At 36.5% G+C, this 16,126-nt stretch overlaps 1 protein-coding gene across 5 annotated transcripts in view; it reads right to left on the bottom strand.

The window, feature by feature from the left end:
• Positions 1 to 8,800: 8,800 nt before the first annotated feature.
• The window catches only part of PTPN3 (protein tyrosine phosphatase non-receptor type 3), a 97,542-nt gene continuing 90,216 nt past the window's right edge, over positions 8,801 to 16,126 (bottom strand). For 4 of the 5 annotated variants that reach the window (XM_032702746.1, XM_032702759.1, XM_032702766.1 and 1 more), the window contains one exon: positions 10,266 to 15,881. In XM_032702746.1, coding sequence (XP_032558637.1) covers positions 15,804 to 15,881 — 78 coding nt within the window. In that variant the 3' untranslated portion in view covers positions 10,266 to 15,803. Of the gene's footprint in view, positions 8,813 to 10,265; positions 15,882 to 16,126 lie in introns of those variants that run through there. The other variant, XR_004359732.1, reaches the window with a different exon arrangement.

The raw sequence follows: 16,126 nt of genomic DNA, 5'->3' as shown, positions 1-16,126 counted from the left end.
ATGCAAAGAAAGCCACCAACTTTTCTGGGATTAATTTGACCATTAAATGAATCAACATGAAAATAAAAAGGTTTTTAGCAAAACTTACTGCTTTTATTTTTAAATTTATTTTAAAAATAAAAACACTCTGAGGAAAAACTTTCCTTTAAAAAACAGACCAGTTGTAAAAGAACTGAAGTAATTGATTACAAAGCAACTAGAATACCAAAAGCTTGATAGGTGACATGTGACTAGACTATTATGAAACAAGTTCATAGCTGTTTAGGAAGGGCCAGCAAGATGAAAATAATATTTTTGTGTGTCAATGAATATTTTTTTAATATATATATATATATTCTGGTTTTATTCTGACAAGGCACAGGATAAACTTAGAAGTCTCTACTTAGTAATGAAAATGAAAGAAACAGCATGAGACACATGAGAGTTCTGCTACAGGTCATCTAACAAGTAGGGTAAATAGTTTTAATTTATTTATTTTTATTTATTTTCAAATCTTCTTAAGGCATTAGCTGAAAACTCTGGTAGCCTTTTTCTTTCCAACTCAAAGCTATGAAACAGGCGAGAGATTCAAGAGCTTGTTGGGATACGATGGCAGTGATTTTTCTGCAAAGTAAAAGGAAGAGGGAGTTTTGGAGGATGGGTAGCTCTCTGAAGAAACTGTATTAAAAGCACACACACACATGCTCTGCCAGTGCGGAGGAAGCATAGCAGGAGAGCAACTTGGCTCTGCTAGGAGCTATGAAACAGCCTGAAACTTGAGAAGAATAAGAAAAATAGGACATAAGGTAAGTTATTCAGCAGAAACATGACAGAAGAGCATGAATTTATAAGGGTAAAATCAAAGGCTCAAGACGCAGAACAGGCCCAGAGAACAGCAATATTATCAGGAAAGTATGTAAATTAATAAATTAGCAAGACAATAATGATCATTTCTCAGTGGGAAAGGGAGCAGCTAGCCCTGAGGATTAAAACAATTTATGTTACTCTGCACGAATTCATTGAAAAGGACATCTCCAGGACGTGGACAGGCAGAAGTATAACACCTAGGAAAAGGGTAAAAGAGCTACCAGAAAAAAGTAGGCCATAGAGTAGTCTGGTAAGGTAGAAAATGCCTAAAACCTTGTTTTACTGGCCTGATGTGAGGAAAGGCACCCAGGGCGAATTTGTCAGAATCACAAAAATTTTTTTTTGAGCACTTGAAGAAAGAGGGGCACTGGATAATGGGAAAAGAGAAGAGCAAGATGGTCATCTTAACAAAATTTCTGAAATGTCCAATGATTGCAATTCCTAGAAAAGCACTGGAACAAATTATCTAATTAGATGTGACCATGTAGTAAGCAAGCAAGTTACAAGCAACCACCATCACCAACTCATTAAAAAAGACCACATCAAATCAATCATTGCCATAAAAGGATATAAAACCTGAGAGAGGCTTGAGGTTTCTTTGTTTTGTTTTGTGATCCCCCTCCCTATTGTTCTTGTTTTGATATGTTTGTTTTGCTTTTTTTTCTTCCACGTCCAGCTGCATTTTGAAAGGAGAAATAATTGGTCACTGAGGGAAACAGAACAACCTCAGGGGACTTCAGTAATACAGGAGCTTAATAATGTGCCATGAAATTAGACATCTTTAAGTGTTTATTCATATATTTTTACAGTCACTGCTTTGTATGTCCCACTATCCAGATCACGAGAGCTGGCTCTCCACTGTGACACTAGAGCTGCAAAGTATTTCTTTAAATGGCAGAGTAAGAGTAAGGTTTGCATGGAATCCTGGGGTTCACAAACTCCAGATGAACGTAAATACACATTTCTGTGTGCACATGAAAGTGTACTGCAGTGGCAACCAAAGCTGTTTTAAAAATAATTATGTGCATTAGTCATGGGGTTGAGCAAGGAAAGCTTTTATAAAGGCAGAGTTATCAGCCTCCATCCACACGTAGCTGAGTGCGGGGAGGTGCAGCAGAGATCTAATCTAGTAAACCAGTTGATAAATACCTTACACCACTCAGCATGAAAAATTAAGCTGTGATCCATACAACATACATGAATTATCTTCTAATTTTATTAAATAGGAGCTCGCAGTACAATATTACTGAGAAGTCAGTAAAGCTTGTGCTGCAACTCCCAAGAAGTCAGACTTCTTTGATGCACAAGTGAACAAGGGAATTCAGTGCCTACTGTTGGTACCACAAGTCTTCAAGGGATATCTGCAAGTTGTTTCATAAAAAAAAATAATTTTTTTTTGCGAGTTGCTGAGCACAAATACTCTATCTCCTCATCCAGGTTTTGCCAGATCATCCCCCATGGCATGGGGGTTGGAACCAAATAATCTTTAAGGTCCCTTCCAACACAAACCGTTCTATGATTCTATGTAGATTAAAATCTCTTTAGCTAAAAACCCATATCCACCACAAATGAAACACTAAAAGAAAAAGCATTTTTATCAAGATAGTCGTTATGACTACATAAAAACTTTTTAAACCCACATCCAACCAACCAAGCTTTGATGCTCTTTGTAAACTAAAACCAACAGCACAGATGAGTCGACTGGGATCTCATGAGACATATCCAAACTGCCACAAAACCCAACACAGGGCTACAAATCCAGTGGCCAGGAGTGGCCCACTACCAGTCACCAGTGCCCTTGGGGTGACTTGCCAGCCATTGCCCTTAATGGCTTCTTTGTGCCTTTTTTTTTAAAACACCTCCATATGGAGAGGGGGGGTCTGCAAGGACAGGGGTACAGCATGTCAGCACCTGGAGCAGGGACCAGGTGGTTACTCTGCCAGGGGCTGGTGAGGACCTTCTCAGTGCTGCAGCTGCCTGAGGATGGACATGTAGGCCCAGGGAATTTCTGGTAAGAGGCAGGAGACTGAGAGACTCCAGGGACCCACAGGAGAAGAAACCTGGTGGGTGGCTATGGGCTTTTCACTCTGGGGGAGACGTAGAAATGGGCCAGCTTGCAGGCTGTGGTACCAGGCTGGGCAGGCAAGGTGCAAGTGGCAGGTGATCTGAAGAGGGGTCTTGCTTGCAATAAGTGATGGGGAGATAACAGAAAAAGATGGGAACACCTGGAAGTTGTGGACTGCAGTCCAGAAATTTGGGTACTTGCAAGTTAATAAGACACAAAAAATCACTGGTTAAATTCTTCTCCTCTTACCCATCCTTATTGGGTTACCTAGGTGCAATGTGCCAAGGTAACGCACATCATCTAAATAAATCAAACAACTAACAACCACTGGCAACTGAAAAAACCCAACAAACTAACCTCAGCTTTTTAATTGTTCCAATCCCAATAAATAAGAGAAAAATAACCAACTTTTTCAACAAAACATATAAATTTTCCCCTTTTCCTTTAGCAACCTCCTACAACACATGCACATAACTGGTGGCTGCATTGCAGACACCATCTGTTCCAGCACAACAGCAACTCACCCACTTCTACCCACTCAGTATGACCAGAATTTTGCACTGCATGCTGCGTGTGCAGGGGAGGCACATGTGTTGTGAGTGATGGAGGAGAGCAAACTAGGATAAGAAAGGGACAATCACTGCTAGAGGGGGAGCAGAGTGCAGGTGAAATGAACCCTTTTCTTTGAGAGGACCCCAAGTTGGCCACACTCAAGAAGGGTGGGGAATACTCATCCTGGGAGAAGCAAATGTTTCATAATCTTGTAAGCTCCTTAGTCCTGGTGCAGCCACCCAAACCTATTGCTTCTTTGCCACAAGCCACAGCTAGCAATGCAATCATTTTTAGTATGAAACTCCTCCAGTACAGTACTCCACAGAATATCTTTCCACAGATAGGGCATCCCATGGAACATGTAAATCATATTGATAATCAGCCTGGGAATTCTGGAATCAGCCCTGGCAAGGGCAGAGGACCACAACTTAGTCCACAGATTCACTTCCCTGATCTGACAGGTTTGCTCCCTGGCTGCAAGTCTCTGCACCTATCCTTACCCACTCGGAGAAAAATATAAATAACTGCATCTCACACCACTGTAAAACATTATCTTCTCCCGAATGTCAGATATTGCTGCTTTCCCCACCGCCCCCAACAGGGAATACAAGAAAGCTACCAAGATCTTTTTTTGTATGAACTTTTTAAACAACCAGCACAATTCCATCAAGGTCCAATTTCTCTGAAGCAATAGGAACACAGTGAGAATGAGTTTCTGCCCAGGGTTTCAATTCTCTTTGCAGAAAGAGCTCTCCACTGTACGCTTCCTCTCAAGCCATGTTGCCAGTGCTGTACTCCCAGTTTCTGTGAATTTCTGCTTTCTTGCTTACTATACTCAGATAATCCAGGCTCCATGCAATGTCATTCCCTTTGCACTTGGATGCTTCGGTAACTCCATCAGTTCACATGGCTCAATTCTGCTCTTCAAATACCTGCTGAAATTATTTGTGGCCTCATTTCTGTTACTGAGCACTTTTTAAAGAAAAGCACAGTTACTTTTTTCCATATTTAACCTGACTGGAAGGAGAATATCACACCTCTTTCCTTGTATACCATCACCGTGCGTGTATAAACTGTTTTGTCTCTCCTCTGAACTAACCTGAAACCCCATGAGAAGTGGGGTTGCATTTGATAATTCTTTGCTCAGCACCAAGTACCCCATTTGTATCAAATTATAAACTTGAATAATACTAGGTTTGATTAGGGAAAAAAGCATGAAATGTAAATCAATCTGTCTGAATATATGCTGAATGTAATCATTGCTACATCAACTATTTTATTTTCCCTATTCTCTGCCATCTAAACTCCCTCAAATACCAGGAAATCGCTTTTCTAAGTCATTACCTTTTAAAAAAACAACAAAGTACGCAATCTACATTACCTCGTAATGACAAAAAAGTAAACAGTTTACACAGATGGCAATAAAGCAAGCCATATTCAGTGCTAATTGAAGAAGTAAATTATGCATGTATTACAGGAATCTACAAAAGCAAAATCCTATGCATAGAAATAATAGAACCCATGTTATATACAGATTTTCTCAATAGTTTGAATCAAGTTTTTACTTTAGTACAAAGATTTCTTTAGCATGCTAAAACACCCCACTCCTTATTTATACGTTATTTATATTGCCACCTTCATTTTAGATTCACCCCTTTTAAATACTGTTTATGGTTGTTATGTCAAGCTGAATTTATGTATTTTTTGCCTTTTTTGGAACTACCTTTGTTATTCACCTATATATTTTGTTTTATCTATTTATATATATGCACACATACACATCTAAATCTCTCTATATACACCCCCTTCCTTCCCACTTGATAAGGATACAATATTTGAAAGTAATGTAGTTTAAATAAATCTTTAAGACCCCTATAAGAGCACTTGCCAAGATGGGTTTTCTTAGTTACACAACTGAGAAGCTTTAAACCAGGCCAGTTCTGAGCAGGTCAAACAGAAAAATAACAGTATGTACCTGCATCAGGCCATGAAAGAACAGACAACTTTGTAAGAGTGAAGAAACCTTCCTACTCCAAAGAGAGCTCAGATTGGTTCAGACTCCTGCCACCAGGACTGTTTTCCTTAGTAAAAATTCAAGGGGAATAGGGAAAGGGAAGAAGAGGAAGAAGTTCCTTTGAAATGGTTATCACCCTGACTTCTGCAGAAGGTCTAGTAACACTTTGGTTCTGTAGGTTTTCTGCATAGCATCTAGGCTCTGTTCAGTCCTAACTTTCCTTGAGCTTGAAGTTCTACTTCTCCTCAGTTCCTGTTTTACTTACAAAAGTAGGGAAATTATTCACTGTATAAGGAAGAGTTCCTACAGAGGTGGCATATTCCCAGCTGGGTGCCTGAGACAGTTTGAGACACTTGCCCATGCCCTGACATCTCATTTGATACAGCAGGGCAGTTACTAAAGTAGCAGAAGTGCAATAGCTCAGTACATTTACTGAAAGCTATTCTCACAGAGGACAAAATTACATCCTTTATTCAAAATGCAAGTGTCCTCATCAACAGGATTTCTGAAGAACACTTAAAGCAAAGCCAGTAGATTTTCTTGTAACAGTCTTTCTTAAACTAAAAACAAAAAACAAACCTCAGCAGCACAAAATAATATAGCCCTGATTCTTTTGAACAAAAAATTACACTTGCAGCCTGTTTGGATACATTGACAAGTATCTTTGTACACAAAAGGCATTTCAGTTTTCAGCTTGTAATCAGAAGGCTGGCATCACTACATCCTTTTAGGCTAAGTGTTATATGTAAGCAAGTTGGTCCCATCTGAAACCAGTGAGCTTATGCTAACTTGGAATCTATAAAAACGAATGCGAAGCCAAAGAGCTACACTACATCTGCATGACATTTGTATGAACATGCATGAACAAAGTTACCCACGTCAGAGCTTAGGACCCACATACTCAAAAAGGACAAATCACTTTGAAAGAAGTAACATTCAGTATTTAAATGAGAATTTATCAAATCTAAAAGCTCAGGGCATTTTTTCTGACACAGAAAGCTCTGAAGGACAAAGTTACACTTAAGCAGGATAAAACCCATTAGCAATCAGTATTGCTATTCCCACAGTACTCTGTGGGCTACATCGAAGTATACAGTGAAGTTTTTCTCACACCCTTCCATCTTGTTATTACCATCTGACATCTCAGTTCACACCACCACGTCTGCCAGTGCAGCCTGACTGTCCTTGAAAAATTAACCCCTGGGCTTGAGAGACAGAGCTAATGCTGAAGAAGCCTTTTACTATCAGTGTCAAACAATAAATTTTTTAAATTGTAGTTGATGCGTGGAAGAACTAAAAGGCTCCTGTTATTGATAGTCTTGCATCTTTTGTGGGTGGGTGCTAAAGTCAATGCAAGAGGAAAAGTAAATCAGAATACCTTTGCTTTAAAATACAGTGTTGCAGGTGTTCAAGCTCCCCAGTAGCAGTGTCAGAGTAACACAAGTTTTCATGTGAGTCTAGAGAGGAGTCTGACCTTTTAGCATGTCGTGGTGAAATACTGATGTCCCTCATCCCTGGAGATGGACCTAGGAATCTGAACTGGCTTTGAACCCAGAGATCAGCAGCAGTGATCCCAGTCTCCCCAAACACCTTTCAGATAGTCTCACAGGGCGCTTTTTATGAATTGTGAACTTTGAATTTTGCCATTCAAATGAAGAAACAAGTTATGTTAGCAGATTGGGTTTTGCACATGCTACCTTTGAATATTTATCTTTTAGTACACGAAAACCAGTTTAATTACACTATACTAGGACTGAGAAAAAAAGGAATTTAATCCCAAATCAAGATAAAATCAGTTACTTGATCATTTTTATTATATTAGTTAAAATATTTTGAGTACTATAAGGAATATAAGCTAAACTGAGTCACTGCTTGTAAATGCCTATATCATTGAATTTTGGCACGAAAAAGCTACACATGGAAATAATACATATACTGGGAAATGACAGTGTGACATTTATATTCCCAGTTGTTACAAATTCAAGCAAGACTGTTAAAAGTGAGGCTTTCTTGCCTGTGACTGCTCGTTAGGAGTTTTATGAATTATGTAAAGGCTTCCACTTCTTCCATACTGCTGGCTCCCTGACGGAGCACCTCATTCCTCTGTGGGTTTGCCTTGTACATAGGAGTGGAGCACCTTGGTGCTCTGCATTAAGTCCAAAATCATCCATAACACTAGGCAAGTTAAAGCCCTCATTCCCCTTCTATCAATCAGCTGTGCAATTCTCCAAGAAGCTCTTCCACACCCTATCCTGTATTCAATCTGTGAAGATACAGTATATCTTTCCATAAACCGTTTTGCATGGATTACCAGCAAAATCTTCATCATTGTAGCTTTCTATGCACCGGTAAGAAATTCCAGCCTGCATGCATATCCCATGTCCAAGCTGTCCAGATAGTTGGTTTTGGCCTTGTACTTTCTTTCACCAAGATTTAATTGAATTAATAACTTCACCATGAAGAGTTATTGGCCTCAAGCTTGAAAAGACTAATCAGTAGGCAGAGTCATGCCTTGTAAACAGCAAAAAGTGCTTGCTAAGAACCAAATATATTTTAAGGTCAATGCTCTATGCATCTGGTAGTGTTGGACTCAATGTGTTTTCTATTTTGAAACCTGTAAACTTGCATTTTAATAGGTGTGTGAGCGGGAATAATCCAAGAATAGCATTACTGGGCTCTGATTTGTTGTGAAAATATGACAACCACCACTGGTCAACAGACAGTGTAGAAGATATGAGTACTCAGACATGCCTGGGGAGTACTGTGAAGACACACGAAATCCCAAAAGGGAGGACAGTCTGCAGGTTTTATAGACAGGAGCAAAAAAGAAAATATACACTCAAACAGTTAGTTATCAGCCTTATGTGCACGAGTGCAAAGGTTTATTTGCGTAATCGATCAAGACAATCTTCATCCTCTTTTATAAAATTTATTGCAAGTGAAATATTACTAAGAATTTGTGACTTGTTTGGTTTCTTTTCAATTAAAAAGGTCAGTAACTTTCTAATGTAATTTTTACTTTCTTCTTGAATAAGCCACAGTAAAACCATATAGCCAAAAATGCTTTATTTCACCATTAGCCATATAACCAATATGCATAAAATGGTGGCTATATTTTTGTTCAAAACAGTTCCAGAACCCAAGAAAGCTATACCGAAAACATTAAGCAACACTTTATTCCTATAAAAATAAAAAAGAAAAAGTATACATTCATTTCAAGAAGTGTCTACACTTTTAAACAATAAATTAAACTTTGTAATATCAACATCAATTTACATTTCAAATGATTTAAATTAAAAGTACAGCAGAGGATACAAAATAACCTCTTTCCTTACCTTCCAAATACATTCTTTTGTTCCTTTAATGCACTGGCACCTAGGATCTCAGAAGAAACTACAGAGTGCTACGGGAAAAAGAAAAATTAAAAAAAAAAACAACAAACCACCAGAGTGCCTGAATGGGTAATATCTTCCAAGATTTTTCTACCATCCCTCACAAAAACACTAACTGAATATATATGAAAATACAAACTTAGTGACTAGAATGTTAAATCTTTTGCAAAACTTGCAAAAAAAACCAAACAACTTTGGTTTTCCCAATTATTATGTAATTGATTCTACACTATTAAGCACATTTATGTCTCAGTCATAATCAAGGTCAGTTTTATACAGTACATCATTTGATAGAATGAACAGCTGGCAGATTTTCAAAGCCTTTATAGGACTGTCCCCATTATTTATCTCGTATCTCTCTATTAAGGTTACACAATGAAGTGTGAAAATGCTCACTGCACAGGTCACTGGAATATAAGCATTGATACCTGTCATTTATTTTGCAAAACCTAGATTAGAAATCAATTTACATTTGAGTGCACATAATAATTCCCCACATAATTTCTACTGATGGTAATTTAACTCCTGTTAAAAGGCAAGTTTCATTCACATGTGCAAAGCTCTGAATTGGAAGGGCAATCAAGATAAAGAGCATCTCAACCGCTACCACACCAACCTGCTGCTTAACTGAAGCAAACAAAGCCCACACCTTTTTTCTAGAATGGAGGGCCTCAATATTCTTGCAAACTCATATAGATACATCTGATCTTACTTTCAACTAGACAGGTTAGATAATACAACCACAATCCCACTAAGATCAATATAGACTGGATTTACTGAGCAGGCTTTCAGTCTCTTCCCTAAGGAAAGCAGCCCTTTCTCCTTCCTCCCAAATCAGGATTGCAATCAACCCTTTGCAAGAAAGTTGAGAAGTTATCCAAGCAGTTAGGCTGATGATGCAATTTTTGTGCTTTAGTGGCCGTAGTCCATACTAGCTGAGAACTAGTTTGCTTTATGACTACTTAAGATGCACCCACAGCAAAGAAGATAATTCTAGCAGCTAGCCTTTTCACCAATTTTTTTTTCCTTGTAAAAGGTATGCCTTGTATAGAATTTGGTAAACTGTCATTCTTTACTTGAAGATTCAGATTTTAACTTTTTTTTTTTTAAGCATAAATTCTAGCTTGATGCAAGCTCCAAAGAATTCCTATTTACAGAATGTTTATTCTGCAAAAGGCTGATAGAAATATGATGCTACATTGGTTTCAGCTGGTACCTGATGTTAGGTAAGGGATTTAACAGAATTAGAAAAGCATCTGCTTCCTCCCAGCATGTGGAGCAACCTAACTAGTTACCCAGCCACATCTGGATTTCATTTATGTCTCAGAAAAAGATATCAAATGAAAACAGCCAAAATAATTTTAAAGGGAAGAGATTTCAGGTGTTTGTTTGTTTGTTTGGGTTTTTTTTTGTTTGGCTTTTTTTTTTTTTTTTTTAATGTTACTTGAAAGCACAAACCAGTAAATGAGGAAAATGTTCCACTTCAAATTATTTTCTAGGTCAGTTTGACAAAAATTAAATCCCATCAACAGTAGGGCTCTTTACTACAGAAACTGCTCCAGAAGAATTGATGTGTTTAAAACACAGAAGCGGTCTGCAAAAGGAAAAAATAATGTATTTCCCATCCCTACTTTAGCTATTAAAAACATTTTCATCTTCACAAATTTTTTTGTCTGTTTTTATTTTTAAATAAAACTCAGGTCTTATCTGCCCTGAACAAAGCATTTCCTACACGCGTTTTCATATATCTTTATGATTTCTACCACTGTTGGCAGCACTGTTTAAATTCCTCAGAAAGGAGCTCAGTTCAGGCTGGTCTGAATACCACATTGCACCTTCAGCAGGTGTAAGTAACATCCTATCTTAAGCAATGGTAACATCACTCTGCCCATTTAAGACAAAGCCAGTTTTACAATTGTGGGAAACCTCAAAGTGTTTTTATAAGGTAAAACAATGACATTTCAGTAAACAAAACCATGAAAGCCAAGTAAATAGAAGTTGAACAGCTAACAGTAAACTGAAGTGTTTCACTAATGTCTATTAAAATCAGTGCTTTAATATTTTAAATACAAAGTTAATTAAAGACACAAAACTTGCAGCTAAGCCCACAATAACACACAATATAAGACTCTTATCCAAGTAGGCTGCCAGTGAATTAGGAGAGAGTCAATAAACCCACATTCTACTCTCCATTCCCACAGTCACCTCTTGATATGAATGTCAAAAAAAAAAAAAAAAAAAGAAAAAGATGACAATAATTACTGGTCTCTTAACTATAGCCAAAAGTAAACAACATCAACAGTCCACACAACTTGTCTTTTCCATATTTCCATAATATTACCGATCCTCAATATTTTTTCTTTATATGAGTGGTAAGATCACTATCGTCACATGGTTAGTTGAAGCTGAAAAATAGTTAAATCTATCAATATTATGGGCTACTCCTTCCTTTTTATTTTTAGGATGGCAAGTTTCACTGACTGTGGATACTACTGTTTGAAGCTTGTACAGCTACCGAACAGCTGGAATATTAAATATGTTAAAGTACACTATAACTAAATCATATTGCATTAGATTGCTATATTTAAACTGTTAATGTAATACTATTGTTAAAACAGATAGTCATCAGAGATGGCTTAACACTATCAGTGTCAGAACTTAAATGCAAGAGAATCCATTTAATCAAAACATTATGTTTTATATAATGAATTAATCATTCATTTGGCTTTCAACTGCCTTTGAACAAAGTATTTCATGACATGACTTTATCTTCTATATAGCTTCAGTTAATAAATGCTTTTAACCAAATAGACTGATTGCAGGTTACTAATCAAAATACAAACATTTCTCAGCATGTGTTCTCTCTGGAAAGGCCTTATGTGATGGAGGAAAATAAACTTGCACTTGGATGCTACATTTTAGGATATAAAAGTAAGGCCATTATCAGTGAAATGACAATGTTTAAACTATAATTGATTGAATATTAACCATGTGCGTCTATTTTCAACATTTTCATTCAGGGGCCATTTATGCATTCAGTCTGACACACAAGAATACTATCTACAGGGAAGAGTTTTTGTTGTAAAACAGTATAATCTAATACTTGTAATAAATTCAATGCATAGTTCATTATATAGTCCAGAACAACAATTTTTTTAAAATACATATATATTTAACCAAGTACTCCATAGTAGAAAAAAGAAGGGAAAAAGGAAAACCAACTGTTAAAAAACCTGAGTGTATATGAAGAGTTATTGCTGAATTCTTAGGTACATTTTGACCGCATATAATTTAGTACCAACACCCAGAAGACAGGATTACTGAAAGTAAACCACTGGATTACAAAATTATTCTTTTATTTTTTTTTCTGCAAAACGCCACCACTATTCAAGGTTTGTTTGTATTTTAATGATTCATATTTCATCCATCTGGTTACACAAAAGGCATTCATGGTTTAGGGCACTTTTTTTTTTTTTTTTAATTTTCAATACATGGCAAGATCTGTCCCTCTGTCTCAGAAGTGTTCCCGTACGAGAGTTCTGAAGACACTCTAAATAAGCAGATAAGTTACTTCTGTATCAAATATAAAGCCACATAGTTAAAATTTTTTTTAATTCTGTAGAATAAATGTTAGTGTATTTCACAGTGACGAAAACCTCAAAGGTTTATTGCTCCCTCTTTATCCACCACCACACTAGACATTTTGAATACTTATTGTCATGATCATGCCAGCACAGGCAAAATCAAGGTTAAACTGTTTATGAAGGTTATATAGAATCTTGACTTCACAGCATTTTCTGCCATTTGTCAATTGCTTGACAGTTAAAAACTTTGTGTTAGGAGTTTTAACTCCTACCAAAAAAACCCAGAATGATCAATCAAATGTATGTCTTTTTAATTTCTTAATTCTTGTGGAAACAAAAGCTGGCATTAAGAAGATGTTTTCATAATTATGCTTTCATTGCAAGATCAGATCTAAGGCATACTTCATTCAGTGCAAAGTCATTACACACTACAGAGAGAAGACAAAACCCCTTCATTCTCCCCTATGGACCCTATAGGTACATGTGCAAAACCCAGCAAGACTGAAATAAAGATGGACACAATGTACAAGATATTTGTGTAGTTAATATTTCCTCTAACATTTAAAAAAGAAAAAGTCTTACAGAGATTACTATTTTTATAGCTTTGAGTAGTCTCTCCATGGCTAGCAATTTCAAATAATTATTAAAACCCAAGTAAGAACTCACCAATGGTATTACCAAACCCAACAAAAGCAGCATTTGTTGTCACACTATGACCATCATCATTTAAACACACACATACTAACTTAAGTAAAGCCTCTACCATACATTTTGAGACTGGAGTTAAATAAGGAATAAATTTACAGTGCTTTGGTAAGTACATATTCAACATGAAGAAACATAAATAACAATAGGAATATAGCAATAACCTTGAACACAAATATACTGTAAATACTTCCATGAAAGAAATGGATGTCACAAGATGCTCTAGATATTTTTTGTAATTTATTTTTTTGCCTTTTTCACTTCTTGACAAACTATTAAATGCAAGTCATGCCAACTGCAAGGGATGACTCTGAGACCTGGGCACAACAAAACATGAAAAAAAGAAAATAAACAAAAAATGTTTTAACAGACAGGCACATACATAACAAAAAGGAGGCTTTTGTTAACCATACAGGAGACCATATATTCTTTACTGCCCACTACTCTTTTCCTGGGAAAGATCCACTAGGTTTTCTCATTGCTCAATACTCTAACAGCAGCAAGCGGCCCGCACTTGTGCAAAGCTTTTCCACATGCATTTTTCAAAGAAGCTTCCCGAGCTATATGTGCATGTCCAGTATCATTTTACATTTGGTCACACAGATAGATTGAGCGATCTGATGCAGTTTAGCGAGATAAAAGTGAACCAGAGGTACGGTCTTTTGCCTCCTAATCTATGCCTAATCAAGCAAGAGGACAATGATCCAAAATACTACAAAAACTTCATTCAAAGTAAAATTTGGAATGCAGTATATAAGAATGACCACAAACCTATTCAGCTTTCAACCTAACAAAGCCAAGAAGGTTTCCATGTTGCCAATTACCCTGGGTGTTGCAACTAAAACTTTTGATCAATAGTAACCAGGTATTTTCTTTAGCTACAACTAATAATGCAATCTCAGAGAAAGATCCAAGCCTACAGAAGACAAGAGTCAGTAATTTAGCACATCCTACATTCACTTTTTAGTTATCTCCTGGGGAAAAAAAACATAACCTTTGGTAACATGAGAGATGCATATTGTACAGTTGTGATAGTTTCCATAATGAAACTCCAGATACAAATGATAATATCCATAATACAAACCATAATTCTAAAATATATCTGAATATGTGTGTGCATATATATCTCTCAAAAATTATTTCATTTTCTCTTTTATACACATATAAACATCTGGCTAATATGCCCCATAAAAATTTTTCCTTACTTAGGACTAGTCTTTTAAATAACAGTTTTAAACAGTCCCTTAGAATAATTTTTAAACACTATTAAAAAGTTAAGAACTATCTCAGGGTAATCAAAAAGCACACACAAAATAAATTAACATCATACAAATGTGGTTATATTGTTCAGAAAGTCTAATTCTCCCATCTGAAATGAAATAGAGACCAGTGTACCTTAGGGTGAATTATTCATCGATATACAAATATGTTCTCTCTTTCCACATAAATCTTCGTGTGAATTTAGCTGCATTTCTGCATAAGCAAGAAACACAGTAAATCCACAGAACTCTTGCAAAAGGGAGCTGTGTTCCACTGGATAAGAGCATTTTTGCTGGAGGGCAGCAACTCATCATTTTATCACCGTCTGAACACTAGCAACACCTGTGCCCTTGTAAGCTTCACACCTTGAAATAGCAGCAACATATTTGATGGGTTCAGTAGTAATTTTTCTTCCAGTATTGGATTAGACTACTTTGCATATACAGTAAGTCAAAAGTCTAGTACTTGTGTGCAACATTAATCCACATTTACATCTGAGAACTCAAAAATATACATGGAAACAAACATGACAGAGATTTAAAACTCATTTTAAGTTACAATGTTTTCAGTCCACATGACTGAAAAACAAGCATAAAGTAGATGGACAGCAGAAACAGAAGAAAAGGAGTACAATAACTAAAACTGTAAGAAGTAGGTCACTGTTAAAAGGGCAAGTTGCAATTGAAATTGATCAACAGAAGATGTAGACTGTACCATCTGCATAAAATGCCTAAATGCAGCATTATTTTCACATCACATACAGTCGATGTGATTTCTAAGCATATTATAACAGCTGGCAGACTCATTAATAGATTTATGGTAAATGAATACTAAATTTCTCCAGCTCTTAATGTACAGTAGTTATGCATTAGCCTTTAAAGCTCTTCGTCATCCTTTTAGTAGTCAAGGCTGAATTTCCTTGAATACTTAGTATCCCGATAAGGAAATTACATATATTCACCTTCAATGAACTTTCATACAATACAAATATATTAAAATACCTTCTTGAGCTGAATCATTTCAATACTATGAGTTTTCTTTTTGCTATTTCAAATTAAATACAAGGAATTTTGTAACTTCCAAAGTGGGGGGTGTTTTAAGGCAGTAAAAGATATGTATTAAGGTTTCCATGATTGTTTATGGTCGTCTATGTGAATAAAGCATATTACACACAATTACTGTCATATATTTATCTATGTGACTTTGTTACACTGTACATGATTTAGCAATCTTTGTGAGAAATTTAAAGTGCCACAGTTCAAATGTGCTCATACGTCTTTTCATGGGCTTCTAGTCCATTCTGGTTGCTTTGAGAAATGAGCCCTTCCTTTACTTAAGGAGCAGTCTTTTTTAGGTGAAAAAAGAATTCATTCTTCACTGCTGTGCTAACTGGAATCCAGTGGTCGAACCAATCCTTCTTTGTAAACACGAAGAATAGCTTCACAAACAAATTTGTATTGACTCTGTAAAAGAAAGAAAACAGAAAAATATTTATGGATGTTCAGGTAAACTCCTGATCAGATCATAGTATTGAATAGGACTAACAGTCCCACAGCTTCCTTTTTGCCTGGACAATGACAGGAGAGGAAATACAAAGATGGGAGGAGAAAATCCTACTCTCCTGGCAATAAACAATAAACAAAGGTAACATTTACTCTTCCTTGAAGAACAAGCATTAAAAATCACACACCGAGGAAAACACAATCCC

Source organism: Chiroxiphia lanceolata, chromosome 1 (assembly GCF_009829145.1).
Source record: "Chiroxiphia lanceolata isolate bChiLan1 chromosome 1, bChiLan1.pri, whole genome shotgun sequence".
NCBI lineage: Eukaryota > Metazoa > Chordata > Aves > Passeriformes > Pipridae > Chiroxiphia > Chiroxiphia lanceolata.
This window is presented reverse-complemented; position numbering and strand designations above follow the sequence as displayed.